Below are 14,870 nucleotides of genomic sequence, written 5' to 3'. Positions count from 1 at the left end.
AGACTTGTGGATGTGCTTTGTATCATCAATTCATGAAGCAATGGTCACTGTAGGTTTTTTGGGCTGTTTGGCTGTTTTCTGGAGGTTTTTCTTCCTAATGTTTCGCCAGTCTCTGTGGTTGGCATCTTTAGAGGACAGGATTTGGAACTTTGTCTGTGTTCACCAGAACACAGTCCTCTGAAGATGATGGCCACAGAGACTAGCGAAATGTTAGGAAGAAAAACCTCCAGAAAACAGCCAAACAGCCCAAAAAACCTACAGCCACCATCGGATCCTGCCCGTGAAAGCCTTCAAGAATACAATTCATGAAGCCTTTGTATAATACTGTGGATTGTACAATACTCAATATAGAATCCTGAGTTTGATTCCATACTGTTTTTAGTGATTATAGAATTTTTAAAAAATGTAGATGTAAGATGTATTTAACAGTAATGATGAAAACTAAAAGCCTCAGTGCAAAAAGAGTTGCCACATGCACTAGCTCTACCGTTTTATCCAGAAAAGAACATGATTGTGAATTAGAGCAGTGGTTCTTAACCTTTTTGAAAGAAACGCCCCCTTGAGCCATTGAGGAAGTTATCATCGCCCCCCCTCCCCGCAGTGATGATTTATTTATTTATTTATTTATTTATTTATTTATTTATTTATTTATTCATTCATTCATTCATTCATTCATTCATTCATTCATTCATTCATTTATTTAAGACACTTAAATCCAATGACCCCTGAAAACAAAATTAAATTCCAAGAAAATGAAATGCCCCCCCAAAAAGTAACATTTAATGATTTAGTTGCAAGTGAATTTTAAGACGCAAAAAGAAATATAAAAAGGGCATAAAAACAAATGCAGGAACTAAAAATTTCAAGACAAAAAGTCTGAAACTAAATTAAAATTGGAGGAAAATATATATTCATGCACACTGTAAAAAGGCTGCAGCCATCTTCACAGGTTTGGCTTGCTCCAGCGCCCCCCCCACCGCCCCCCTTCTGCTCCAGCGCTCCCACGCCGCCCCTTTTCGTTTTACCGCCCCCCCTGAAAAATGAAACCGCCCCCTGGGGGGCATTATCACCCACGTTAAGAACCACTGAATTAGAGGACACAGTCAATGGAAAAAGAAGCCTCCCACTGGAGACTTTTCTCAGTGGCTGCTTCCCAAGCTTTCAGCTCTCTGCCAAGAGAAGCCGGTCTGGCCGCCTTCCTGTTGTCCTTCTGTTTGCAGGCAGAAACTTTGTCAGCCAGGAAGACCTCGAGCATCCAAGCCGCTTGTTGTTGAAGGGGTCAACAATTTCCTGGTCAGTGTTGCTTCCTACTGATGTATCTTCAGTTTCAATGTTTATGTTTATATTTATTTGTTTTTACGACACTTAGCCACACTGATTGTCATTTCTTGCTAAAAAGACAAGTTATAAATTTAATTAATAAAATGAATAGAAAAAACACAGGAAAATCGACATCACCTTTTACAAATGTGTATAATTATTATTACCTTCGGGCCAAGTGTACTGTACTGTGTTTTCCTGTCATGACTAATACTTTGGACCCTGCAATTGACCTATACAGCCTGCTTGCCCTGGACTTGGCCTCTTAAAAGCACAGTCTGAAAAAGGATTCTGCATATATTTCCACACGAGATCGACATCGCCTTTCTCATCACTGATGCCAAGAGATGGGGAAGAAAATCACATTCATTTTTCTCATGGAATCATAGAATAATGGAGTTAGAAGGAACCTATAAGGCACTAAATCCAATATCCTGCTCAGTGCAGGAATCCAAGTTAAAGTACATATATCTGTCAGGTGGCTGTCTAGCTTTCTCCTGGATGTCTCTGGAGTTCCAGCACTCATCATCACCTCCTGAGGACATTGGTTCCATTGCCATGTTGCTGCAACAGTTGGGAAGTTTTTCCTGATATTTAGCCAAAATCTGGCTTCCTGTAATTTGAGACTCTTATTATGTGTTGTGCACTCTGGAATGACTAAGAACGGATACTGCCCCTCCTCAGTATGACAACTCTTCAAGTATTTGAAAAGTGCTATTCTATCTCCCCCTCAGTCATCTTTTCTCAAAGCTAAACATGCCCAATTCTTTCAATATTTCCTCATAGGGCTTGATTTCCAGTTCCCCGATCATCCATGTGGCCCTCCTCTGAACCTAATATGCAACAATTCCAAGATATTTTCTCCATGTAGTATTACTGAGCCAAGTAGAACCCCATCTTGTAACTGTACATTTAGTTTCTTATTCTTACATGTAGAATTTTGCACTTATCCCTGTTAAACGTCACTTCTGTCGTTTTTATTCCAGTGCTGGAGCCTATCGAAAATTCTCTTGGGATTTTGTTTCTGTCTTCCAAGGCATTAGTTATTCCCTCAATTTGTGGCATACACACATTTGTTAAGCATTCCCTGCACCTTCTCATTTAATTTGTTAATAAAAATGTTGAAGAACATTGGGCTCAGGACTGAGTCCTGGGGTACCCTACTTGTCACCTCCTCCCAGTTTGAGAAGGAACAATGGATAAACACCTCTGAATACGATTCTGTAATCATGTTCTCTTATCATTCTCTTCCACGAATACAGTCAGACAACAGGAAATAGGAAAACAAATGCTGTTTTTATTGTAATAATTAAACCCAAAACAGGTTTTTTAAAAAAAGAACCGAAACCACAAAGACATCACATAAAATCTTTCTTCCTTTCCTATTCATTCCCTCACCACACCAATTCAGGTGTCATTTAACTGTTTTGCCTGCATTTTTTAAAAAATCTCAAGCCATGCAGAAGATACTGTATTTATTTTAAAAATCCTATGCTATCCCCAACTGGCTCATTTGCCAACTGGAACAGTTGGGCCCTTGCCTCCCTAATGTTAGTTTCAACTAGATAAGCACTCTTTATCTCTGGTCCCTTTAACAGTGTGGATAAAAGTCAATTGGTTATTAAAATGTAAATCATTTTTTCCATTTAAACTGGATTTTAAAAAAATGTATTGTTAAAATGCTTTGGAAAAAAACCAATGTGATTGTGGTTTTAATATAAAATGCATTATAGGTCAAATATTTCATTATGGAAAGAATCATAAATTCTAATTCTATATTATAAGACAATGTATTTACACAGCATTACTTAAATTGTTTTGTAACAAACTTCCAATATTTCTTCGGACGGGGATGTTAATTTTATTTATTTATTTACAATATTTTTTAGCCGCACCATTGCGTCCATAAACTTCTACAGGCTTCCATATAGATTATTTAAGTTAATTTCTCTTTCCCTTTTTGTATGCAGCCTTGCAGACACCATAAGAAAAATTTGCAGCTCTCTTAGTTTTGTGTTTCAAGAGGTGAAGAGCAATATATACAGATGTGTAAGAAGAAACCTGATCACCTTTTTTTTTAGCTTTAACTAAAGCCTTTTCTGGAGCTTCTATTAATACAATGGTGGGAAATTTTGGAAGCCCTATCAAAATTCTCCAAGACTGTTTTCAATCATCTCCTTGAGTGACGGTTCTTCCATTAAAGTGTTCACTCTAGTTATTGTCCCTCTCCAACTCTGTGTAGGCAAATTCAAGTCATCACTTTTGTCTCTAGTGCACACCTTTAGACACTGGAAGTATCAATACCGTATTTGCTGGCGTACAAGACAACTTTTTTGGTCCAAAAAACATGCCTCCAAGTGGGGGGGGTCATCTTGTACGCTGGGTGCACTTCATTTGGGCCAGGAAGGAGCTGCCGCCGCTGTCGCCGTTGAGTGACACGGGGCTGCGCTGGCCGGGGAGGAAGGCAGTCAGTCAGTCCGCCACCCACCCGCTTCCCCTCTTCCTCCTCCTCCTCCTGCAGCCGCCCGCCCAGCCTCTTCCTCGCCCTCCTCCCCACTGGCCATGATCTTCCCAGAACCCTGGGCAGCCGCCACCGGCGCCACAGCAGAGCCGTCCGCTCTATATTTTGAGTGGAAATGTTGGGGGGTCGTCTTATATGGCCAGTCGCCTTGTACCCCGGCAAATGCAGGTAAACAGAAGATTACTGAGGGTCAAGAAGGATAGTTAAAATACTCACAGGCAGTGGCCTGGCTTCCCCACCCTGCCTCCTCTGGAGGCTGCCTCTGAGTGGGCACCTACTGGAGGGGGCAGGGCTTTGAAGCATCAAACACCTGTTCAGCCACTAAATGAACCGACACACACAGCTGAACCGGCCATTTGTGGCCATCTCCAAATAAAAATAAATGTGAAAAATACTGTATGTATCATGATAGGACAAGTCTTCATGTTTGAAAATAACATGATTAAATCAAGTCCTTCTGAGAAGCAATTTCAATGATTTATATCAAAATAATTAAAACTAAATCTATCCTGTTCTTTATTGAACTCCTAACCAATCTTTCTTTTCCCACACTTCTTTTTCCCCCCTCTCATGCCTCCTGAACATGCCTACTCTCAATTTGTAGTAATACAGGCGTACCTCGGTTCACATAATTTTCAGTTTACAAATCAAAATCCGTAAGAAATAATACCTCAGTTTACGTTTTTTCCCGGGGAAGGGGTTTTTTCGCTGTATGAAAAGGAAGGTTTCTTGCACTGTCCCTGTTGCTACGGCAATCTGCATTCCGGTTTACGTAATTTCCACATTACGTAACGTCCCGGGTGACGGATTAATTTCATAAACCAAGGTACACCTGTAGTTAGTTTCGGCAGCAACTCCCCTCCAACATTTTCATCTCATTGTCACTGTCGTCATCATCATCATCATCATCACCACCACCATCACCATCATTTTAGAACTGCAGAGTAACTCATATAAACTCAGATATCCACTCATGTACAAATCTGCCACCCTGAAACCCTCCAACTGGATGCCATTCACATTTAGCTAGTCTTTGCTCCCCTTCTCACCAAAAATGAAACTATTTTATATGATGACTTTCATCTGAATATTCTAAACAAACAGTTTATTATTAAGTGTTTTTAATCGTCATATGTCTATCCTGTTTTTTATTTTCAAAATCGTGGCCTACAACTTCTTGCTTCTGGTGCCCATTCCCAATGGCATTCATTGACTCACCCTCCAAAAAATTCTCCATCTATACTCAGGCTGAGCATGTGAATGTATACACAGATCAGCTAATAGACATAACAGTAAAACTATCAGACATAAGCACTGTTGACAAGAAGGCTCAAAAGCAATTGCCTCCCCTTCTCTCTCCCCCACATTTTTCCTATTTTCACTCTGGAGATCTGTATTCTCCCATTCAGGTTTTTGATCCAACACAGACTTTACTTACCTCCATCAGCACAACATCACTGAGCGTTGCCAGATCATTGACCAGACCGATTTTTTCCTATATTCACTATCAGATCCTTCTCCTTTTGTATGCCACATGTATAGGTCTGTGTTTACCTGTGGTATCTGATCTTATTTTTGCTCACTAATCTCCATCTGTACTCTTAGTTTCCTTGCTCTGTATTCAGGGACTGATATAACTAAGCAAATAATCTCTTTTCTCACAGTTTGAATCTCACTCTCTGCAGCAGCTCATCTTGCCTGCTGCCCACAATACTGTACAGATAACTTTCCAGAAGAATCAGCCATGAAGGTACTGGATATACAAGTCATCTGGAATTATCATGTCTGTTGAACGCAATATATGTGGCAAGAAATAAAGTATATTTATTTATGTATTTATTTATTTATTTATTTATTTAACTTATATGCCGCCCACACTACCCGAAGGTCTCTGGGTGGCTTACAGCATTTAAAATACAATAAAAAGGCAAAATAAAAGGGCAAAATAATTAAAATGCAATTAAAATATATATTCTAAAAATTGCCATCAGACCCACATTTGATGTTATTTCAGTTAAAAGCCATTTGGAACAGGAAGGTTTTGACCTGGCGCTGAAATGTCATCAGCGTGGGCGCCAGACAAATCTCAGTCGGGAGGGCATTCCATAGTCTAGGGGCAGCTGCCGAAAAGGCCCTTTCTCTACAAGCCCTCCCTCTTATCTCCTTAAGGGATGGCTCTTTCAAAAGGGCCCCCTGGCTAGATCTTAACTGCCGGGTAGGTTCATATGGAAGGAGGCGGTCCTTCAGGTATCCAGGGCCCAAGCTGTTTAGGGCTTTATATGTCAAAACAAGCACTTTGAATTGGGCCCGGGCAGCAACTGGTAACCAATGTAAATGAAACAGAATCGGCTTGATATGATCTCTAGCAGCTCCACCACTCACCAGCCGCGCAGCTCGATTCTGGACCAGTTGCAGTCTTCAAAGGCAGCCCCACGTAGAGCGCATTGCAATAATCAATACGAGATGTTACCAGTGCGTAATTTATAAAGGTTATAATCCATTAGAATAAATAGTTTCACAGCAGCTGGCTCCAGTTTCAATATGGAGCCAGCCATAAACTTTTCAACACAACCCACATCCATCAATATGGGGGTGGGGGGGTGGGGGCAGAAAACACTTACTGACATCAAAAGCATATAACACATTGCAGGCTCCCTCGGTGTCATTACGGCCACCCCAGATGTAGATGGTGTCATCAATGAGCACCGCAGAGTGTCCATATCGCATGTAGGGAACTTCCCTCACATGGTCCTCGCTCTCTGTTCGTACTGGTGGCAGCTTGGTCCAGCGTAGAGAGACTAAAAGAGAGAAAAGGATCTGAGAGTATGACTTCACTTGCTTGCTTTCATGGTTTCAAGACATTAGGCAGCCATGGGTATAAGCGACATGAAATATAATTGAGAAAAGCAATTCAACTGCTTGAATTTAGCAAATCACAGAAGAATTCCAATTCTCTTCTATAAAATCTTGGATTGCATATGAGAAGTAAAAGACCAAAAAGGAAAGTAATCTAGCACTATTTAGAAACAGAACATAAGCAATGTAAAAAAGTGAAGATCACTAGTTTATTGTGAAGATGTCATATTCTGTGTCAATGCACGAAAAAGAAACCAAAAGAAAACAATATTGCCAGCCCTAAGGTTCTGATGGGATTAACATAAATAAACATATATCAGAGAAAACTAAGGGCCCTGAAATTCTGCTTTGTCTGCTGTTAAGTAAAGTTAAATACAGTATACAGTTTATGAACATGGAACAGAGAGTGTTAGCAAAATGGCAAAACATCCAAGGCAACACACACTACAGAGGAGTGCTGACTGTTATTAGTAATTGAAGCAGCAGTTTTCAGATGACTTACAAATCCATTGTTTGTTTTCACAAAACTGTTGCTGGGACACCTGCCAAAAGCTACAGTATTACACAGCCCAGTGAACATTTGCGCCTGGATTTCCCATATCTGAATCTGCCAATATGGTTCACTCTGCTGCTTGCCTTACAGATTTTGCTTTTCTTTCCTCCTTCCTTGTGATTAATGGAAACCTGCATGTTATACAATACTTCTGACCTCTTTGTTTTCACCTGTTCAGAACTACCTGGTTTGAACTACACTGCCTCAAAATAACCATTAGGCCCATTCAAAACAAAAAAAAATTTTTTGAGATGCAGAAGAGACGTCCTTGACAGACTCAATAGACCAAAGACAACAAAACAGAGCATTAGCTTTTGATTTTGTTCTCCTCAAAAGGCGATCTGCAACTAATGTGGGAACTTTTGGACATTACATCTTCCTTGACATAAAGGTCTTCCCATGTGCAGCATACTAAGATACACATACTGTTTTGTGCTGGTGTGTATATCTGAATTTTTATTCCAATCTATTTCTCCAAGTTAATTTACAACCTGTTCAAAATTAATTAATGGCTGAAATTTTATGGCTTAATGTAGCAAATCCCACTAGAGTAGACCATCAACTTCTATGAAAGTTCTCTTGATTCAAATGGACCCACTCTAGTTATATCTTACTTTAGCATAAAGTGAGTGATATGAAATGCTCCTCTGGTTAAATTGCAGTACAACAGGAAGGGTACGCAGGAACTCTTAAGAAGTGTGGAAACTTCATGATGAAACATACAAAAAGTCTGCAAAACAATCTAGATGCTTGTCAGTGTGCAAGCAATAGCACTGTGATCCTGAACTAAATTTTATCCTCTACAGCAGTGGTCCCCAACCTTGGGCCTCCAGATGTTCTTGGACTTCAACTTCCAGAAATCCTGGCCAGCAGAGGTGGTGGTGAAGGCTTCTGGGAGTTGTAGTCCAAAAACATCTGGAGGCCCAAGGTTGGGGACCACTGGGAGGAAATGCCAGAAAGATACACATTAGCAGCCACTGAACAGCAAAAATAAGAGAACAGGTAAAAGAAAAATGTGTAATTCGCTGATAAAACTCTATGTCTCAATATATCATTGCAATCAAGAATTTATCTGGATTTTAAAAAAATGAATGTATGTGTATGTACAATTTTATGTGTGTGTTTCCTCTTGTGTTGTATCTTGTACTTATGTTAATAATAAAAACAAACAAAAAAGAAAGAGTGGAAAATATATTCAGTGCATTTTTTTAGAATCACAGAATAATGGAGTTAAAAGAAGCCTATAAGGCTATGGAGTCTAACCCCCTGCTCAATGCAGGAATCCAAGTATATCTAACATATGGTTGTCTAACTTTCCCTTGAACGCCTCTAGCGTTAGAGCACTCACTACCTCCTGAGGTAACTGGTTCTATTGTCACACTGCTCTAGCAGGAATTTTTTCCTGATATTCAACTGGAATCTGGCTTCCTATAACCTGAGCCCATTATTATGTGCCCTGCACTCTGGGATGAACAAGAACTGATCCTGCTACTCCTCTTTATGAGAGCGTTTCAAGTATTTAAAGAGTGCTATTACATATCTTATCAGACTTCTTTTCTCAAGGCTAAACATGCCCAGCTCTTTCAGACTTTCTTCACTGGACTTGATTTCCAGTCACCTGATTATCCGTCTTGCCCGCCTCTGAACTTGTCCAGTATGTCAGCGTTCTTCTTAAAGTGCAGTGTCCAGAACTGGAAACAGGACTCAAGATGAGGCCTCGTCGTCGTTTAGTCGTGTCTGAGTCTTCATGACCCCATGGACCAGAGCACGCCAGGCCCTCCTGTCTTCCACTGCCTCCCAGAGTTGTGTCAAATTCATGTTGATTGCTTCGATGACACTGTCCAACCATCTCATCTCTGTCATCCCCTTCTCCTCTTGCCTTCACACTTTCCCAACATCAAGGTCTTTTCCAAGGAGTCTTTTCTCATGAGATGGCCAAAGTACTGGAGCTTCAGCTTCAGGATCTGTCCTTCCAGTGAACACTCAGGCTTGATTTCCTTTAGAATTGATAGGTTTGTTCTTCTTGCAGTCCAGGGGACTCTCAAGAGCCTCCTCCAACACCACAATTCAAAGGCATCAATTCTTCGGCAGTCAGCTTTCTTTATGGTCCAGCTCTCACTTCCATACATCACTACAGGAAAAACCATAGCTTTGACTATTTGGACTTTTGTTGGCAAGGTGATTTCTCTGCTTTTTAAGATGCTGTCAAGGTTTGTCATTGCTTTCCTCCCAAGAAACAGGCATCTTTTAATTTTGTGGCTGTTGTCTCTGTCTGCAGTGATCATGGAGCCCAAGAAAGTAAAATTTGTCACTGCCTCCATATCTTCCCCTTCTATTTCCCAGGAGGTGATGGCACCAGTGGCCATGATCTTAGTTTTTTTGATGTTGAGTTTCAGACCGTTTTTTGCACTCTCCTCTTTCACCCTCATTACAAGGTTCTTTAATTCTTCCTCACTTTCTGCCATCAGAGTGGTATTATTTGCATATTGGAGGTTGTTGATATTTCTTCCGGCAGTCTTAATTCTGGCTTGGGATTCCTCCAGTCCAGCCTTCCGCATGATGTATTCTGCATATAAGTTAAATAAGCAGGGTGACAATATACAGCCTTGTTGTACTCCTTTCCCAATTTTGAACCAATCCGTTGTTCCATATCCAGTTCTAACTGTTGCTTCCTGTCCCACATATAGGTTTCTCAGGAGATGGATAAGGTGGTCAGGCATGCATATTTCTTTAAGTATTTGCCATAGTTTACTGTGGTCCACACAGTCAAAGGCTTTTGCGTAGTCAATGAAGCAGAAGTAGAAAGTAGTGTCAAATCCACGGGATCTGGAGACTATAGTTCTCTTAATGCAAACTAAAACAACATTTACCTTTTTTGCAGCCACACTGTACTGTTGGCTCATATTCAGTTTGTTATCTAGAACACTTCCAAGATCCTTCTTGCAGATTGCTTCTACTATATGTTTTAGAAAATTGGGGATTTTTATGGGCCTGTCCACACTGGCATATAGATATGATCTCTGGAGAAAAGGTTTGGATTAGGGGGAAAAGACTGTTTTCACTTGTCTTTCTACTTTTAACAATCTATCTTTCCATTTTAAGAGCTGTCCCACACCTTTCCGGCCCAGCAGTAGGGCATGCAGTTTTTTCTGGCATGCTCATTGTTGAGTTTGATTAGCTGGGAAATGAAACCTGAGCCTGCTAGAGGATGTTAAATGCCATCGTGGATGCAGATTCAGAGGGAAAGTAGGGACAGAACAAGGGAAGGGAAGCAGGGCGAGGAGGAGGAAAAAAACAAAATGGACCAACAGAGGGAGAGAGCAAGGATGGGGGGGAACCAATCAGCTTAGTTGACAGTTGACTGGGCCATAAGGGATTGTTTGCTGTTCAGATGGGAAGAGCACACTAAATGACATATCGTTCCTACCCCCTTGACCTCAACAGATCTTTTGTAGCCCATTGTCAAGATGATCTTAAAATACCTTTCCACATCTTCCTTAAATAGCTTTGGGACTACCCACTCGTAAACATGATATCAATATGAAACAAGGCAATAATATAAAGTGCAAAGCTACAGTACCTTGCTTTGTTAACCTGAATTGATGCAAGCTGTGAAGAGATCTTCCATTGTTAATAATGCTTAATAATCAGCTGGGCAACATCAAATTATTTTTGTTAGATAGTATAAGTAACAAAAATTCAGTTTAAGAACAGAACAAAAGATGTATTCATGCATTTTATATAACCATTTCATTTCACTGTTTATGCCCCTTTCTGTCGAAGAGGACCAAGGCAGCTAACATTTCGTTTTAAAATTGATTAACATTAATCAGCTTAATGTGCTCCAAGCTGGTGGTAGAGACATTACACTGTGCTAACATGGCTATGCATGCTTTTGTTTTTTGACTGGTAGCGTAGTTCATGGAGTATACATTTTTCAAAGAGAGCCAAGACATGAGCCTAGTATTTTGGACAGAAAGGTAGTAACTCAAAAATTATCTTCTCTCTGAACACCTCCTGCTATAGAAACTGAAAGAATGAATGAGTCCCAAACAACTGAACTTCAACCAAGAGATGTACAGGTATGATTAAAACAAATTATGTGTGAAATGGCTGATTAATGTACCCCTCAAATGAAGAGTTCAGCGGTTTAGGCATTCAGCTGTGGAGTCAGAGGTTGGGAGTTCAATTCTCCACTGTGCCTCCTTGATAAGGGCTGGACTTGAGGATCCATAGGTTCTAAGATTTTAAGAATCATTTCTTTTTGTGTTTATCCTTTTCTTGAGGTCAGTCAGAGAACATTTTCATTATTACAAGTGGATCTCCCATTTAAACTCCCTAAATAGAGAAAATATGTTTTAATATCTAATATCTAATATTACATCATATCTAACAACATAATCAAGATATACTGGAATGCTAGCTTCTCAGAACTTCAGGACTCTTACCTGCATTAAATACATGAACATCGATCTGTCGCAGAGTTCTATAGTCTTCACCAGAACAGTAGCCACCAAAAGAGTACACTTTGTGGCCAACTGCCACTGCAGCGTGGTTGACTCTTCGGGGCCCACCTTCTAAATGCACTGTCCACCGTAACATTCCCTTTTGTGAGTGCTCAGTCCCTCCAAGCTGGGGGTGGAGGCATTACACTTTTAGAGCTACAGGTCTGGCAGCCATATTGGTCCGTAGCCTCAGAATTCTGCAGAGAAAGAATGCAAATGTTATATATTAGTATGTCTTTTCAGGTGCACTACAAAATGAATCTGGATCACCTTACAACAGCCTTCCTACTCAATAATATGTTCTAAGAATATTAGACCACATTTTCCATTTTTAAAAGAATTCTTGGGTGCCAGAAAGCAATTATGAGTTTTACATATGTAATAAGTTAATGAGAACAGAATATAGAAGGACATAATATTTAATGAGAAAATATGCAGTACAATATGTAACCACTGCCTAAATAGAGGTTAAGAACTCTTCACAAAGGCCTAAAATCATCTTAAGACTAGTGGAGGGGGGGGAGGTAGCACATGCCTTGAATGACATTGCTCTCTAACCCTCTTATCCAAACAGCTAGATGCCACCATGACACTAATTCTGAAAACATACAGTTGAGAATGCAATGAGTCTTGCACTAGCGCAATAACATCACTGGATGCAAGTCACTGTGTCAATACCAACCTCTTCCTCACTGATCACTGCTTTATACAACACATATTTAATGTAAACAATGATACATTTCTGGTATCACCTGGCAGGACAAAGTTCCAAATAGAGTAGTCCTAGAACGATCTGGAATTTTTAGCATGTATGCATTACTGAAACAGTGACATCTACGTTGGCTGGGGCATGTCGTGAGAATGGCTGATGGTCGGATTCCAAAGGATCTCCTGTATGGAGAATTAGTGCAGGGAAATTACCCCAGAGGGAGACCACAGCTGGGATACAAGGAGATCTGCAAGCGGGATCTGAAGGCCTTAGGAATGGCCCACAACAGATGGGAAATGTTGACATCTGAGCAGTCAGCCTGGAGGCAGGAGGTGCATCATGGTCTCTCCCATTTTGAAGAGACCCTTGTCCAGCAGGCCGAGGCAAAAAGGCAGTCCCGAAACCAGCAAAATCAGGGAGCTGGAGAGGGGACAGATTGTATTTGGCTTCAGTGTGGAAGCCAAATACAATTGGCCTCTCGAATTGGCCTTCTCAGCCACACTAAGCGCTGTTCCAAGTCCTCCATACAGAGCACATTACCATAGTCTCTTGAGACTGAAGGATGCCTAATCTAAATTTAATGTAAATAATGGCTACATTAATATATACAGTGGTACCTCAATTTACGAACTTAATCCATATTGGAATTAAGTTTGTATGGCGAAAAGTTCACAAGTGGAGTCAAACTTTCCCATTGGAATGCATTGAAAACCATTTAATCCGTATCTGCTGTTTTCCGTTCGTATGTCAAGGCGCTGTTTGTAGGTAGAGGCATTAGTTCCCATAGGAACTAATGCAAAGCTGGTTAATCTGTACTCTACCACTAGGGGGGGATTTTTAGATTCTTTTTCTTCTTTTGACTTAAGATGAACTTAGGTTAAAAAAAGGGAAGGAAAGGTTTTTCTTTCTTTCTTTTTTTTGGTTCGGAAGTCAAGGCTCCGTTCGCAAGTTCAACCAACTTTTTGCGAATGGAGCCGTTCATAGTTCGAATCGTTCACAACTAGGGACATTCTCAAGTCGAGGTACCACTGTAGTGCCAACAATAGTTCGTACTCTGTACATTTGTTTTACAAGAAGGTGTTTTCGTCTGCCCTGGGGAAAACTGTAAGTACTATACGTTTACTGCTAAGAACAGCAGCCAGGGGACAAACCTCCTTCCCTCCACTCCACATCATGGGCTGGCACTAGCAAGGAGGTGAGTCAGTGAGTGTGTGTAATGACATCAGAATACAAGGTGAAGTGCACTGCACAAATGTAGGGAAGGAGGTGGGGACTTAAGGTCTGCCATTTTTGGTGGCAGCCTTTTAAAAAAATAATATATAATTCCACTCTCACAACAGAACTATGAACCCAACCAGTGTACATGCTTCTAGATGCCCACAACCTTTTGCTCCCATAACTAGAGTTTCTACAATACCAGTCTAATTATTGTGGCCCTGTATGGGTGTGAAAGTTGGGAGAGTACAGAAGCCTGACAGGAAAAAAAAAAACACTATTTGAAATGTGGTGCTGGAGAAGAGCTTTGTGGATACCCTGGACTATCAGAATGACAAACAAGTAGGTCTTACAGCAAATCAAACCAGAACAACCTCAGGAAGCAAAAATGATGAAATTGAAGCTTTGGGCGCATCACGAAAAAGTAAGATTCTTCAGAAAAGATAATAATGCCAGGAAAAGTTGAAGGCTGTAGGAAAAGAGGAAGGTCAAATCTGAGATGGACCAACTCAATCAAAGAATACACTGCCTTGAGTTTACAAAAGTTAAGAAGGATTGTTAAGGACAGGACATTTTGGAGACTGTTTATTCATAGGTTTATCATAAATTGCAGGCAACTTGACAGCACAAAACAACAATGCATGAAGGATCACAAAAGAAGCATAAAGCAATTAAGATTCCTAGTAAGACTAACTAAGCTACACTCAGTAACAGAAAACAATAATAAATAATCTGAGTAATAAAAAAAGCTCCAAGGAAGGTCGCTGTCATCAACAGTCATTTGAAGTTGCATTACAGTTGTAAACTTTTTATAGTAATTTTAACTGTTCTAGGCAGACTTTTAAGAAAAAACCGCTCAAGGTGGCTTATATAAAAAGGATAAACATAATATTAAACATTAAGATTAATACTAGAGATGGGCATAAATTGAACTGCGAACCAGAAAAAAAAAAAAACGAGGAATCAGGCTGGTTCACAATTTAGTTTCCAACCTGGTTTGGGGAAGAGGATGGGCAGGCATCCGTTTTGCTGAAGCAAAATGAAACACCGAGGGAAAAAAGAGTTTGGCACTTCATTTTATTTGGATTCCAGAACTGGGTCATGAACTGAACCAGCCCAGTTCCTCAGTTTTTCTGGTTCACGTCCATCTCTATCTCCCATCAAAGAATGAGTACAACCCTACATCCACTT

The 14,870-nt window shown here is 40.4% G+C and overlaps 1 protein-coding gene across 6 annotated transcripts in view; it reads right to left on the bottom strand.

The window, feature by feature from the left end:
• Positions 1-14,870, bottom strand: part of KLHDC3 (kelch domain containing 3) — a 67,857-nt gene that overhangs the window by 29,209 nt on the left and 23,778 nt on the right. For all 6 annotated transcript variants that reach the window (XM_078382895.1, XM_020796871.3, XM_020796870.3 and 3 more), the window contains 2 exons: positions 11,699-11,952; positions 6,463-6,639 (listed from right to left, as the gene is read on the bottom strand). In XM_078382895.1, the coding sequence (XP_078239021.1) occupies positions 6,463-6,639; positions 11,699-11,852 (331 nt within the window). In that variant the 5' untranslated portion in view covers positions 11,853-11,952. The remainder of the gene's footprint in view (positions 1-6,462; positions 6,640-11,698; positions 11,953-14,870) is intronic.

The sequence above is a fragment of the Pogona vitticeps genome, chromosome 1 (genome assembly GCF_051106095.1).
Source record: "Pogona vitticeps strain Pit_001003342236 chromosome 1, PviZW2.1, whole genome shotgun sequence".
Lineage (NCBI taxonomy): Eukaryota > Metazoa > Chordata > Lepidosauria > Squamata > Agamidae > Pogona > Pogona vitticeps.
Note: the sequence above shows the minus strand (reverse complement) of the source record. Positions and strands in the feature narration are given on the sequence as shown.